This window comes from Pituophis catenifer, unplaced genomic scaffold (assembly GCF_029215685.1).
Source record: "Pituophis catenifer annectens isolate HBS135680 unplaced genomic scaffold, rPitCat1.0.hap2 SCAF_1, whole genome shotgun sequence".
Taxonomy (NCBI): domain Eukaryota; kingdom Metazoa; phylum Chordata; class Lepidosauria; order Squamata; family Colubridae; genus Pituophis; species Pituophis catenifer.
In genome coordinates this window covers 160,761,953-160,777,080 of record NW_027256881.1, presented here as the reverse complement: position 1 = coordinate 160,777,080, position 15,128 = coordinate 160,761,953, and the positions used below count along the sequence as shown (strand labels likewise).

Sequence of the window (15,128 nt, the reverse complement as noted above, 5' to 3'; positions counted from 1 at the left end):
ATGGATTTATAAAATGTATCCATCTCCTGGAGCTATGGGCAGAAAGAAATGAGTACCCCCTGATGCTGCTGGATCATTGGCATTATGCACTTTCTCTATACCTAAATATAAACAGGCTAGTTGCCCATTTGCAGCACATTGCTCTCCTCACATTTCTTAACATACTCCATGAAAGCAGGTGGCTTTAAAATGAAGGGTGCAACTGGATGATCAAAGCTCTGTGTCTTCTTAGTGGATATTATATGCACTGTATACATATAGAAAGGTGTGGGACTTTGCCTGATTGTGCTCCCATTTTGAAGCTAGTAGATGCCCATGCAGTATAGGCATTATGTTGACCTTGTTTAGAACAGGGGTGTTAAACTCAAGCCCGGGGCCAGATCCGTTCCACAGGGTGCTTAGATCTGGCCTGCGGGGCCACCCTGGAAACAGCAAAAGACTGGCACCCAGATCTTCTTGAGCTCCGTTTTCGCTGGCAGAAGGTTGTAGGAGGCCATCTTAGCCGAAAACGGAGCTCAGGAGCCCGTTTTCTCTAGTAGAGTGCTTGGGCTGCCGGAGGTGCCTGGCACAAGTGACGTCAAGTTGGCCACGCCCACCCTGGTTGAGCTCACCTCGGTCTCCTGAGGTCAAACACAACCCTGATGCGGCCCTCAATGTAATCGAGTTTGACACCCCTGGTTTAGAAGAAGCCTTTTACAGAAGGGCCATTAAATGTAATTGCTTCTGGCAAAGAAAATTAGCTGGTAGGTAGGTTGCAAAACATTTGGGGTCTTTATTCTTTTAAAAATGGGGCTATTTTGCATTTTATTTTTATGCCTTTTAAATGTAAATAATGCCTTCTCTATCATCATAGAGGATGGTGATTTGGGGAAAATTCAGTTGTACTGTAGAAAAATATCCTTCTAGCCCAGGGGTGTCAAACTCGTGTTGTCACAGTGGCATCATGTGATGTATCAGGACTTTTTTCTCCTTCACTAAACCGGCAGGGGCAAGGCCAGCAGGTGATGCATCTAGCCCGCGGGCCGTGAGTTTGACACCTGTTCTAGACCAAGAGGATAGAAATGTATTACTTTTGGGCCAGTAAATAGCTGGGCCCAATAGACTGTCCTCATGAGAAGTACTTCAAGTTCTATACTAAAAAAATAAGGTTGACCAACCAGCAACCTAGAGACAAAGGTATCTCTGAAAGCTAACGTTACCTTTTTTACCTATCAAATGGTAAAGAAGGTCTAGTGCAGTGATGGCTAACCTTTTTGCCATCGTGTGCCAAAAGCGGGGAGAGCACGGTGGGGTCACACGCACACATGCCCACATTCATAATTCTACGCACCCCACCCCCTGTGCTCCCCCCATTTTTGGCATGTGATGGTCCGGTGGGCCCAGTAGGCCCGTTTTTTGCTCTCCCCAGGCTCCAGAGCCTTTCTCTCCTCAGAGACCCTCCAGAGGCCAGAAACAGTGTGTTTCCTGACTTCTGGTGGGCCCAGAAGGCCTGAAAATCAGCTGGCTGGAGCACGCATGCGTGCCGGAGCTGAGCTCGCGTGCCCACCGATACGGCTCCACGTGCCATCTGTGGCACCCGTGCCATAGGTTCGCCATCATGGGTCTAGTGCAAACCTTGTTCAATCCTTCACAAGTAACCAACTTCCACATTAGGAATCTTAATACTCTGAAAGCAGTTCCAGATCTTGGTGTTCCCGCAATATCCTTCACCTGCAGTGAAGATAAACTTCTTTTGTTTATTGCTTGATGTGCTTAATTTTCCCACTGAAAGGAACTATTGCTTCACACTCCCTCCTGAAAGAGAAATGCTAGTTTGATGGGTTTGAAGTGCCTGTTCAGTACCGTGAACAAAGGGGCAGAGTCAGTTCGCTTCTGTATTTTAGTAGGGGATGAGCAGGAATGCTAGTGGCCTTCCTTCCTTCCTTCCTTCCTTCCTTCCTTCCTTCCTTCCTTCCTTCCTTCCTTCCTTCCTTCCTTCCTTCCTAAACTAGAATTAAGAAAAGGGAAAAAAGGTTTTTTTTTTCCTTTCTCTTGTGTGGAAGGAGTAGGGGAAAAGATGAAAGGAATTTTGTGGCTACTAAATCTGAGGCATCTCTGGGCAAATCATTCATTTCATTTCATTTCATTTATTAAATTTTTATACCGCCCCTCTCCCGAAGGACTCAGGGTGGTAAACAGCCAAGATTAAAAAACATACAATATAAACATTAAAATACTTTAAAACATAATTAAATCTATATTGGCTTCCCCCAATTTAAAACCCCTTACCCATAAAATTAACCAATTAAAAATTTTAAGCCAGCCCGGCTTGCTGAAATAAAAAAGTCTTCAGAGCTCGGTGAAAGGTCCTGAGGTCCAGGATCAGTCGTATCCCTGGGGGTAGCTCATTCCAGAGGGCGGGTGCCCCCACAGAGAAGGCTCTTCCCCTGGGGGTCGCCAGCCGACATTGCCTGACCGATGGCACCCTGAGGAGACCCTCTCTGTGGGAGCGTATTGGCTGGTGGGAGGTTATCGGTGGCAGAAGGTGGTCTCGTAAATAACCAGGCCCTAAGCCATGGAGCGCTTTGAAGATGAGAACCAATACCTTGAAGCGCACCCAGAAGACCACCGGAAGCCAATGCAGCTCGCGCAGGAGAGGTGTTACGTGGGAGCGCCCTTAAGTACCCGCGCGGCTGCATTCTGCACCAGCTGGAGCCTCCGGGTGCTCCTCAAGGGGAGCCCCATGTAGTCCAGGTGGGAAGTGACGAGGGCATGAGTGACTGTGCATAAGGAGTCCCGATCCAGAAGGGGGCGTATCAGGCGAACTTGTTAGAAAGCCCCCCTGGCCACAGCCATCATATGCTCTTCTAAAGACAGCCGTGCATCCAGGAGGACACCCAAGTTACGCGCCCTCTCCGTGGGGGCCAATGTCTCGCCCCCAATAGCCAGCGATGGCAACAGCTGGCTATATCGGGACGCCGGCAACCACAGCCACTCAGTCTTGGAGGGGTTGAGTCGGAGCCTGTTCCTCCCCATCCAGACCCGCATGGCCTCCAGGCACTGGGACATCACTTCAAGGGCATCATTGGAGTGGTCTGAGGTGGAGATGTAGAGCTGGGTGTCGTCAGCGTACAGATGGCACTGCATCCGAAAACCACGGATGATCTCACCCAGCGGCTTCACATAAATGTTGAACAGGAGAGGTGAGAGGACCGACCCTTGTGGCACCCCACAAACCAGATGCCTTGAGGTTGACCTCTGCCTCCCAGCCAACATGGACTGCGACCGGTCGGAGAGATAGGAGGAGAACCACCGTAAAACAGTGCCTCCCATTCCCAAACCCCTCCAGCCGGCACAGCATGATACCATGGTCGATGACCATTGAAATCATTGAAAGCTCCATCAAATTTCAAGCTGACAGAAAGGAAGACAATCCTAAATCCTCCCAACTGCTTCTGAGGACTGAGGGAGTTAAAAATAATGGCAACATGCCACAACCTGTGAGGTTTCTCACACTGCATGTAACAATTAAACAGGATTGTCTCAGAACTGAACCAGATCGCTGATAAAGATGAAAGGTCCATTTCTTCAAGAAATTAAAACTCCTAAAAAGATGGGTGCTCTTGGTCCTTGCTTCAGGACATGGAGTACAAAGCATGGCTCTGTATTTCATGCTCCCATCCCACTTCCATTTGGCAATCTCCAACTGAAAATATGAAGCAGATGGTCAAAAGTAGACACTGATTGGTTGAGCCAGGATTTCAAAAATCAAATTGACTTAAATTAAGTTAAATAAATAAGTTGATTTTGGAAGGGAGGTTAAAACAAAATAATATAATTTCTTCCTGGCTGTGAGAGAAAAATCTTTCATTCTTCAGGTGTTATTATTCTAAAACCCAATTGATTTTTTAGGATTTCCAGGGTTGCTTTCATAATAGCATTTTAGGTTCATTGCCATCATTACCATTTAATATGTGCCTCGTGAAGAAAAAAGCAGCTGAAGGAAATTATTCTGACAGGAGAATGTCAGTATAAAAATTCAATTTATGAGCTGACTAAAAAGAGATAGTAACACTTTTGTTTGAGAACCTGGCAACACTTCAGTCCTTTTTAGCTTTTCTTTTTAAAATGACAAGTATGACTAGCAACAACATGTGCAACGCAGGGCCCTCCTAAAAGGTACTTCTGGCCATGCCATCACTTGGTCCAAAATCCAAGCTTAGTGTGATCACCAGGCTCTGAAAATAGAAGAGTTTCAAAAACCAGAAAGGAAGAAAGCTTTTTCTTTGGTTTTTTTGCCCCCCTTTCTACCTTATTCTTTTATTCTCTTAGTCTTTATCTAAAACATGGGAAAGAAGGCCAGGAAAACAGAGAGGCTGGCATGGCATGGCTGCAGATAGATACCACCCGTAAAATGTATTGGCTTTTTTGGGGGGGAGGGGATATTGACTGTTAACAGAGGAAGAACTAATATGAATTCCAATACTTCAAAACAGAGCATTCTTTGGACATGTCACACACAGAAATCATTTGGAAGCTGATTTGGTTTTTCCCTCTAATTGACAAGCAGATTGTGGCAAAATGCCAGTCAGTGGCTGAGCCTCTCCCTCTCTTCTTTGCTAAACAGCTATAGCAATTTTTGTTTGTCTTTGAGCAAGAGGCTCAGGCCCCTGGACAATTAGGAGAGGGGTTCTAGAAGCTTCTGATTACTTGTTCCTTGGCTCTTGGGTGCTTTTCAAGAATTGTTAAACTATCCATTTCTTCTGGTTTCATTAGTATCAAGATTCTTATCTCTTACCATGTGTGCCCCTTCAGGCATGAATATGAGTATGACACTTTTGCAGATTCTGCTTTATGTACTAGCCTCCCGAAATCAATCATTCTAAGCCTGGATCCTCAACAAAACCAATAGAATTTTTTAATAATCTAATTTTAGATTTTGGCATCATTTCAGGTCTGGATTTTAGGTTCAGTTTGTGCTTTTCTCTGAGGGTTTTTCCTATTTAAAAATTACCGATAAATAACTGCATTATTCAGATATGATGCCTCATTGTTATTTCACGGGAATCAAGCCTATAGGAATGGACATAGAATTACAGTTAATTAAATACAAGTTTATTGATGAATAAGGATCTTCGTGGCAGGAGAGATACCTTGGCCACGTTGCATCTTGTTATGGTGAATTTGATATTAGATCAATTATACACTACTGAAAATTTGTAAATCATTACCATTCCAGTGGTTAGAATTTTAGCATCACAATTCAAACTGTTTGGTATGAAATAATGATAAATATTAAACTTGGTATCAGTGTTCCTTTTAATGTGAAGAAGATATTTTACATAATATTTTAGAAAGGGAAGACAATCCTGGAAAAGGAAATGAAACCCAGTTTGCATTTTGAAATATGGCCAAAACTAACAATTCTGTAATACAGTGCAGATGCAATATCCCAGTGGTCCTTAATCTGCATAAGGCAGAAGCTTATTGTTGCAAGGCACAGAATTGCAGGAGTACATCCAGTATGTCAGTGATAGAATTTTGGATTACAGCCCTAGAAATCTGGATTTAAATTTCTATTTAGGCTGAAATTGGCAGACTTCATGCCCGACTCAATAATAAATCTCTCCCAACACTAAATCTCATATTCAGGAATTTGCTTGCAGCAGAAACTCGCAGACATGGCATGGCTAGACAAGTTGCTTTATTACAGACAAGATAGTAGTTACGTATGCATAGAAGATGTGCCCACTGGTGAACAGAGACATTGAACTGTGTGCATGGATTTAGGATTTAAATTCTTGGCTTCCAACTTTTCCGAATATGGGTGCTCACTGAAAATGGCCTTAAATTGTAACATCTGAATAAAAGCGTGAACCCAGTTATAATAAGCAAACTCAGTCATAGGTTAGATTATCAGCCAATTTCTTGCTGGTGATTTGTTTAGCAATGGATTTATTGCTCTAGGGTGGCATTTGTTCTCTATGTTTTTCCATCCATCTATGGGGATATATCTTTAGAAGTGGAGTATTTTGTCAAAATTATTAAAGAAGCATAATTTATTAATTCATTTATTAAATTTATCATGCTGTCATAATGCAAACTCCACTCCTTTCATATGTGCATGCAATATCTTCAAAGATGTACAAATGGAGTGGTTTGTGTTACAGTGGCATGATGATGCTGATTTAATAATTCCCCTCCCAACCCCTCCCTGTGAATGTTTCTATGATTGTAGGCAATGAACACAAAAGAGATAGAGGTTTATATGCTAGAGATAAACCAGGGTTTCCCAAAAATCTGCCGTGAATTCTGTACCTCTATCAGAAATGAAATGATAATGCAACTCAAGTTTCAGAAAACCTGTGACTAAATAGATCAGCCATTTCAGGAGAGGAGGGAAGTCTGTGTAATATTCACTGCAATTAAATATTTTCATTGAAAAAACATGCCATTATCTACATCTAAATGTACATGTAATATTCTGTCCACAACTAAAACACCCATACCCTCACCAAAATAATTCATTTGGCATTTGACAAAAATGAATTAAAAACCCAAGGATTAACACATATTTTTCCCTGGTAATTTTTTATCTATTTTCTTCTCGTACTGCATTCATTTGTTGTTCTCATTGCTTTTATTGTATTCAGCAACCAATCTTCAGCTTCCTATTAAGGCAATGTTCCATAATTTTCCCTGTACACTTTATCATAAGCTAATGTACAATAACATTTCTTTCTTGTATTCAGTCATTCTTTAGTGACCCACTCTTCCCTTAGCAGAAAGACACACTGCACTTCTCAGATTCTGATCATTGTCATTTCTTGTGCCTTTTTGATCAGAATCCTGCCAAACATCTTCCCAAGCACATGTAACAATCTAATCCCCATGTAATTTTTGTATTCATTTGTGCCTTTCCCCTTTGAATAGGAGAACAGTGAGAACATTCTTTCAATCATCAGGCACAGATTGATCCCTCACACACATGTTAACCAAGTCACACAGCCACTGCCTGAGCAAACCATATCCATATTTTAGCATTTGACAAATTACCATCTACATCTGCAGGCTTACACATGTCCACATTTTCACATCATTTATGACTGCTTTTCATCTCCCCCCCCCAACGCTAACATTTGTAGCATTTGTTTCAATTCCATTCTTTGACGTTTCATTACCATCTTTATATAAATCTCCAAAGGACTCCTTTCAGCTTTTCTTCAGTTTCATCCCAAATAATTTCATCACTTTTATTTTAATTCCATTCATCCTGTTTAAGATTCCTTGTTTAGCTTTTCAGCAACTTCCAAAGCATTTTTATTTCTGTCAAAATTATTCTGCTTTTTTTCTGCCTCTTAATTTTAACCATTCTTTGTATGGTTAAACGTATTCCTTAAGTACGTTTTTGTAATGATCTTGTCCTCTCTATAATTTTACGCAATATTTTTATTCATTATTTGCAGCAATCATTCTCTTATATACATTTTTTCTTCTCCACATCCTCTTTCACATAATTCCGCCAAATGTTCTTTTTCATCCTAAAGAGCTCCATCACTGGAGGTTTTTAAGAAGAGACTAAAAAGTCACTTATCTAAAATGGTATAGGTTCTCCAGCTTGAGCAGGAGGCTGGACTAGAAGATCTCCAAGCTCCCTTCCAGCCCATTCTATTTTATGCAACCTTCTCATTACACTTCTGCAGGTAGTGCTGGGTTGCTTACTTATGAGGGACTGGAATTTTGGTTGCTAAGTGATACAGTCATTAAGCGAGTCATCGCGTTAGTGGACCAGATTTTATGACTATTTTTACTGTGGTTGTTAAGCAAATCACTTGGCTAATTAAAGTTCAATTCAATTCAATACAATTGTCAGAAGCTGACAGGGAAGGTTATAATTCATGATCATTTGATCTCAAAATGCTGCATTCATCATAAATGTGAGCAGATTACCAAGCGCATGAGTTGCAGTCTCGTGACTGTAGGCATAATTTTGAGGACAGGTTGTAAGTCACTTTTTTCAAAGGCTGTCCTAACTTGAGCCATTATTAAATGAACAGTCGTAAGTTGAGGACTACCTGAATAATATTTTGTTCCCAGCAGCTTCTACATCTTCTTTATTTATGTTTATTTTTTTATTCTACTTTGTAATTATGTTGAGAGATTGATCTATCTTTTGGTGCTTTTCGTTCAAGACTTCCTTTTTTTGCAATAGCTCTGCTTGCAACCCAGTATCGTTCTTTTTTTTTTTTTTAAAGAAACTCTCTTCCCAAGATCCAATCTTGCAAGTTTAACAAAATGATATTCCACATTCAGAAACTTTTATGTTTTTTTCCTCACCAGTTCTCTTAGTCTTCAATCATAAAGAAATCAATCATGCTTTTAGATTTATATTCCTTTGCCATATGTATATATTAACAGATTTATGCTTATATTTGAAAATTACAAACCATTTCCTAAGTAACTTGTCCCAATCATCATTCGTATTCATTCTTGGTTCTCCAAATAGCCCAATTTGTTCTCTCTTTCTCATTCCTGCCCATTTTAGGGGAATGGGATCTAACATATAACAGAATCATTTTTTTCCTCTAATTTCTCAGAAATCATTTTTTCTGGGGTTTATTCAGAATATTGGTTTCCTCAAAACTAATTTTTGGATCTTCCATTATCATCATTCATTAACAACATACAATTGCCATCAAACTCTGAATTCTTAATCTGATACGGATATTTCTGTTTTTTTCATGACATGTATTAATTTATGCTCTTTACCATTTACTGTTTTTACATTTCAAATCACAATCTTCCATATACTGTGATTATCACCAGATAGATTCACTGAATTTATGTCCAGAATCAGTGGTGGGTTGCCCCTGGTTCGGACCAGTTCTCAAGAACTGGTAGTAAAACCAGCGGGAGGCCCCGCCCACCGCCCCGGATTTCATCATTGGTGATCTGCGCATGTGCAGAAGCAAGGTGCGCGCACGAGCGATGGGATTGCACACATGCGATCCCATTGCAAACCAATAGTAAAGGTAAGTAGAACCCACCCCTGTCCAGAACCATTACAGCCTTGGCCAATCAAGGTTTCACATAATATTTTTTAATACTACAGAGAAGATACAGAGAAGCGTGGATGTTTATAAACTAGGCCACTCTAATATTACAGGCATTGTCATCATTCTGGTTCATACCATTCTCCATTTTGTCATAGATTTAAATATACAGTTGATTTAACCACTTCTTTCTAATTATTAAGGTCTTGAGAGAGGGTTAACAAAGGCTTTGAAGAAACTGGATGACTATCTGAGAAATCCTTTGCCTGAAGAGATAGACACAAGCAACACTGAAGAGGAAAGAGTGTCAAAACGCAAGTTTCTTGATGGGGAGGAGCTGACCCTTGCAGACTGTAACCTCCTGCCCAAGCTTCATGTTGCCAAGGTGAAATGCTTTCATATCCCTGACACACCTAAAACTCAAATACCAACAGTAGTTGGTTGCTACTAAGATCCATTTATACTACATGTTTCCCACTTCTGTTAGGAGAGAGAAGTTCAGAATAGTCTTACATAAATAATTAGGTTTCCTTTGAATGAGTTGAAGAGCCTGTAAACATATAGCAACTTCATTCATCAAGGTACTACCCAAGCATATTGAAGTAAGACTGATGAAATCAGATGTATAACTCCTAGTCTTGCTTAAGATTTTCAAACAACAGTAATAGATCCTTAATTTGCTCCAATACCACTTGCCAATCTACCCAAATCTTAATCAAATAGCCTTTTTTAATTTAAGCTTGACTTAAAGGGGACTTTACTTATAAACTGCATGTGAGTCAATAGTGTGATATACCTGAAAAAAATATAGATTTCACATCTTAGGAAATATGTCTGGTACTTCAGTATTTGAGGTGGCACTGTAATATTTGAGGTGATCAGAGTCTACCTCAAATGTTGTAATTGTTTTGGCTACTATTCTTTAAAAAGTGCCAGAAAATTTGCAACAAGTTCAGGGAAATAGAAAAAGGATAGTTTTTAATCTTAAATCTTTATTATAGTCTTAAAATCAGAATGGTCAGACAGAAGAATTACAGATAAGCTTTGTACTCTTTCATGGGGCATTTCTTCATCCTTAATATGGATGCTATGGATAAAAACAGGATGATCATTGGACTAGAAGCCAAGTCCTATGAAGAGAAAATGAAGAAACTGGAATGTTTAATTTTGAGAATAGAATATTATGTGGGAATAGAACACCATTCTTCAAGTAATGAAAGGGTGTAGCAAACATTTTCTGACAGCAAGAGCAATTAATAATGGAACTAATTACTCAGAGAGGCAGGGGACTCCCTTTCAGTGCATGTACTGAAACAGATACAACAGACAGCCATTTGTTACAGATATTTCAGTTTCAATCCTTGGCCAAGAATGGACTTGATGTCTTAAGTGGCCCCTTCCACCTCTATCATTCTACATCCCTTCTGAAACATGAAGCATCCTAGAAAATAATGGCTTCATAATTCATATAGCTTCAGAAGTTGTGTATTGTCCAGGTTAAATATATATTTTACATGGGACTAAAACAACCTTCCCAGGATGTACAAATTTGAAAAATCTCTGAACACCTTTCTTTACAGGAGTTTATGGCAGATTCTAGACTAAAATAGAAAGTCATGTCAAACATTTTGGCATAGCTAAAGAAGGCTTCCTCAACTAGCTGTCTTCCAGATGTGTGAACACCAATGCCAAGAATTTCTCAGCCAGCATGACCTTGTTGGGGATTCTGTAACTTGAAGTCCACACATCTGGAAGAAGTCAAATTTGGGGGAGGCTTGGCTTCATGCTGGCCAAAGGTCATCATTTAGGCTTTTTTCAATGAATGATAAGTCAAAGGTTCCAAAGCATTTTCTTTCTGAAATTTGGGAGAGAAAAAAAAGATGAGTGAATGAAGACATAAAAGTTACCATAAAAATTATGCATTTCCCCCACATATTAGACAGTAGTGGCAGATGGAGGCATGTCAAAAAAAAAACAGGACACACAATAATTAGCAAAACCTGTTTACTTTAAATTATACAGGATCATGGTTATCATTTTACTGTCACACACATATTTTTTAAAAAAATTATAGTGTAAAGACGTAAATAGGGCAGAAGATACTTCAGATTCTGCAAAAAGCATCTAATTAAAATTGATGTTTGGCAAATAAATTCAGCACAGACACCTCTTCATGCTGTTCAGTAAGATAAATTATGTAAAGTAAGCCAATCTGTCTAAATGTATTTTCTAATTGTTGAGGTTTCCATAAAGCTAATTATATATATCAGACAATTAATACTATTATCATTTAATTAATTTGATTTGAAACTATTGGTTAAGATTCCTGAAGGCTTACTGGCCTCTATTGGCAGAATTAGGCACATACTTATCTGTCTCCTGATTTAGTTATTTTCTGTCAAAATTAATACATTGTGTCTACAGTTAGTCTTACAGTTTCTAACTTATTGTATTGCTAATATTTCATCTAAATAGTGAAAGCATTGCTGTGCCACAAGTCCTGCTCTTTTTGGGCAAGAATGGGGTAGATTTTTTTATTTCTCCTTTTTCTGTATGTGTGTCTTTCAGCCAGTGTTGATAGCTGGAGACTGCTTGGATGAATCCTCATAATTTTCTAGACAATATTTTTTGCAGTGGATTACCATTGTCTCCTGCCTAGGGCTGAGAGAGAGAGACAATCCAAAGTCATCCAGCTGGATGGATACCTAAGGCAGAGCTAGAATTCCCAATTTTTCAGTTTCTAGTCTGATTCCTTAATCATTACACCAAACTGGCTTTCGTTCTTAATATAATAATAAATAATATTATTAAAAATAATAATAAGATGCTTGTTTGTTTGTTTGTTTGTTTAGCTGCCCATCTCACCTAAATTATTCTGGGCAGCTCATAACAATCCAATAAAAAATAAGTTAAAACCCAAGACATAAACATACTGTATAACCATCAGTAACAGCTTTAAACAAAAATAAGCATATTCAGTGCAAAAAACCCCATCCTTGTGTCAAGTTCAACAATGCCATTGTAAAATGATATTTCCTTTCTTTTGTGTCTAATAAAATCAATAGTATTTATAAGTATTAAAGCCCTCCATTTTTATTTTAGATTGTAACAAAGAAATATCGAAATTATGAATTCCCAGCAGAAATGACAAGACTGTGGCAATATCTGAATAATGCTTATGCTCGGGATGAATTCATCAACACTTGTGCTGCAGACAAAGAGATTGAAATAGCTTATGCAGAAGTAGCTAAACGCCTTTGCAAATCATAATCAGAATCAGCAAGATCCATTTCTCCAAAGAGTTCCTGTTTTATAGATGCTTCTCCATGAATGCCTTCAAATATATATGTATGGAAGTTGGATAACTTTAATGAAATTGATAACTTTCCTGGATGCATCTTGACCAATATTTCACTGATGAAATGCTGGGTGAAGATAATGTGGAATAGAGAAAGCACAACTCCAAATTATTATGTTTTATCATTTATGATTTGGCGGGAGTACTTGGAGAGGGGGGGAACCTTCCCTTTTCCTAGAGAAAATGTAGGACAGCAGAAAACATTTCTGAAATCTCTACCAATAAACTGGGACAAATGTTATATGGTCCACTGATATCATTCATATACTTGGGCTAAAAATTTAAAGGTAAATATAAACTATAATTTTGCCTTATTTCTTGCAAACATTTTTCCATGGACACTAATTATGATCTATCTGAAAATACTGTATGCTAAAATTAGGGTTGGGAAGCTTAAATTTGGAGGGAAAATAGGGGTGACAGTAAGAAAATGTATCTTAAGCAGAATGTTGCTTTAGGACTATTTAGCATAATTTAAGGCCTTCCAAAACCTATTCCATCCACTCAGATAGCAGGGCCTAAAGCTTAGTGGGAAGCTTTTAAATCTTAAATCTAATGGGAATCATAATCCAAGTATATCTAATGTGGTTCATGCTGCTCATATTACAGGTTTAAAAGAAAGGCTGGAAGTCCTATTTGGAAGTAGAATTTTTTCACCTAGGTTTGGGTTAAAGGAAGAAAATGCCACTGAACAAACCTGATTGAATATTAAAAATAGATTCATGCAGAAGATGGAAGTTTTGAAATAGTGATTCAAAAAAAAATTATGTGTCTTTATGACTTGGGGAGGGGTGTTAGAAGGAGTAATATTGGAGTGGGAGTTTTTCTGGAAGGCTGACAGATATAGGAACAGGGATCTAGATAATCTTAAAATCTCACTAATGTTCTGAACTTTAGTATTTTGTGATAGATGCAGTCTTTGCAGAAAGAGTTGTGCTTTAAGACAATGACTACTTTGTTCTGTCAATTGCTCACCACTGTATTTTCTTGTAATGAAATGTAGAGGTTGAGTTCATATTCTTTTGGCACTTGCAAGAAAAAAAATGAATATGATATAGCAGGACTGCCAACTAAGTTGGACAACATCCAGTTGCACTCTTTTAACTTCAATAAAGGAGACATTCAAATTTTCTATTATTTTCTTTAAGCCATAAAAACAAAGGAAGATTTTTGTTTGTAAAATCTTTATTTGAAACCAGGCTCATATACATAAGTGACATGGTGTAGAAGATTAGGAACCTGATCTTAAGTCTCAAGGAGCATTCTGGGGCTGCACAACCCTCAACTCTCAAAAAGTGATGCCTCCTGAGGATGTTTCCATATGGAGGGCTTTGTGGACTAGCAACAAAACATAATATATAGCTAGTTCATCTTGTCTTGCTTAAGTTATATTTCTGTGGAAAGCAAAAAGAAGATAGAGAATACAGAAAGCAGTGTGAGTGGGAAAGGTATAATAAGGACCTGATGGTGACATCCATAAATTCTATTAAGTCAGAGAGCTGTCATAGTAAAAGTCTTTCCTTGAAACATATAAGAATTCAAAAATGTTTTTTTTTTAAGTAGCTGAAGAAATAACCCTGCAGCTATGTTCAGAATGTAAGTAAGCTAAGACAATACAGATTCCATCAGCCTCTCCATGCACTCTGATGCAATTGTCACATACCTACCATAGATTGCAATGTACTTCCACTGGAATCCACAGTAATCTAAAAAGAGCTCTTCCATCCAAAATCTTGGCTGCAGAAAATAAAGCTGTGCTGTATCCTTTGTTTATATCCAGCATTTTGTTTTCATTGAACTTTGTAATGCCTCTTTTGAAAGTCCATGAACTCTCCAGTTTTCCTTCTGAATAGACAAATTAAAGACAGGCTAGACTAGAAAGCAATGGTTCCTGATTTTAAAACATTGCTGAGAAAATAGCTGGCTCAGAAAATACAAGTAATAGCCAGAAAAGTCTATTGAGCTCACAAAAATCTATTAACATAAAATAGAAAAGAAACCAGGCTGGAATTATTTCTACTTTAAAATGTATGAAATATTTTCCAAATCGGCATTCAAAAACAAATGATCTTATATATAATAAGCATGGTCTGTTTTTATGTAAAGAAGAGTGATATGAGCCTGAGTGGCGCAGCAGACTAATGCTACTGTTAAAGGTAGTATTTAGCTTCCAGCTGCCTGCAATTACTGCGAGTTCAATTCTCACCAGGCTCAAGGTTGACTCAGCCTTCCATCCTTTCTGAGGTAGGTAAAATGAGGACCCGGTTTGTGGGGGCAATAAGCTGACTTTGTATAAAATATACAAAAGTATGAAGGCTATTGCTTAACGCATTGTAAGCCGCCCTGAGTCTCCGGAGAAGGGCGGCATATAAATCAAAATAAATTTTTAAAAAATTGATATTTCTCTTTTTTAATGCTAGCCTCCACTTCTGAAACTGCTGATCAGTTAGGCTATTGTGAATAAAATTAGGGCTAATGGCTCCATATATGTAATATCAAGTGAAGACATGCATATATGAATAAGACAACACTAATTAATAGGCATAGTTATACTTCTCATTTCTTTGCTTTCAAGAAAATTCAGTCCAAAAAGTTCACAGATTTCTCCATGGATGATCAAATGATAAGGAATCAATTATATTAATGTGTGAACCAGCTTCCCTTTGAATGGAATTAAAACTGATTCTTTGCTTCAATACTAAAAGCTGAAGAAACGAGCAGAGGAGAGGATTAAAATG

General features: G+C 38.5%; 1 protein-coding gene across 2 annotated transcripts in view; it reads left to right on the top strand.

Moving 5' to 3' along the window:
* CLIC5 (chloride intracellular channel 5) overlaps positions 1–14,865 on the top strand; it is a 71,242-nt gene extending 56,377 nt beyond the window's left edge. For both annotated transcript variants that reach the window (XM_070933122.1, XM_070933123.1), the window contains exons 5-6: positions 9,236–9,417; positions 12,135–14,865. In XM_070933122.1, the coding sequence (XP_070789223.1) occupies positions 9,236–9,417; positions 12,135–12,302 (350 nt within the window). In that variant the 3' untranslated portion in view covers positions 12,303–14,865. The remainder of the gene's footprint in view (positions 1–9,235; positions 9,418–12,134) is intronic.
* Positions 14,866–15,128: the final 263 nt, after the last annotated feature.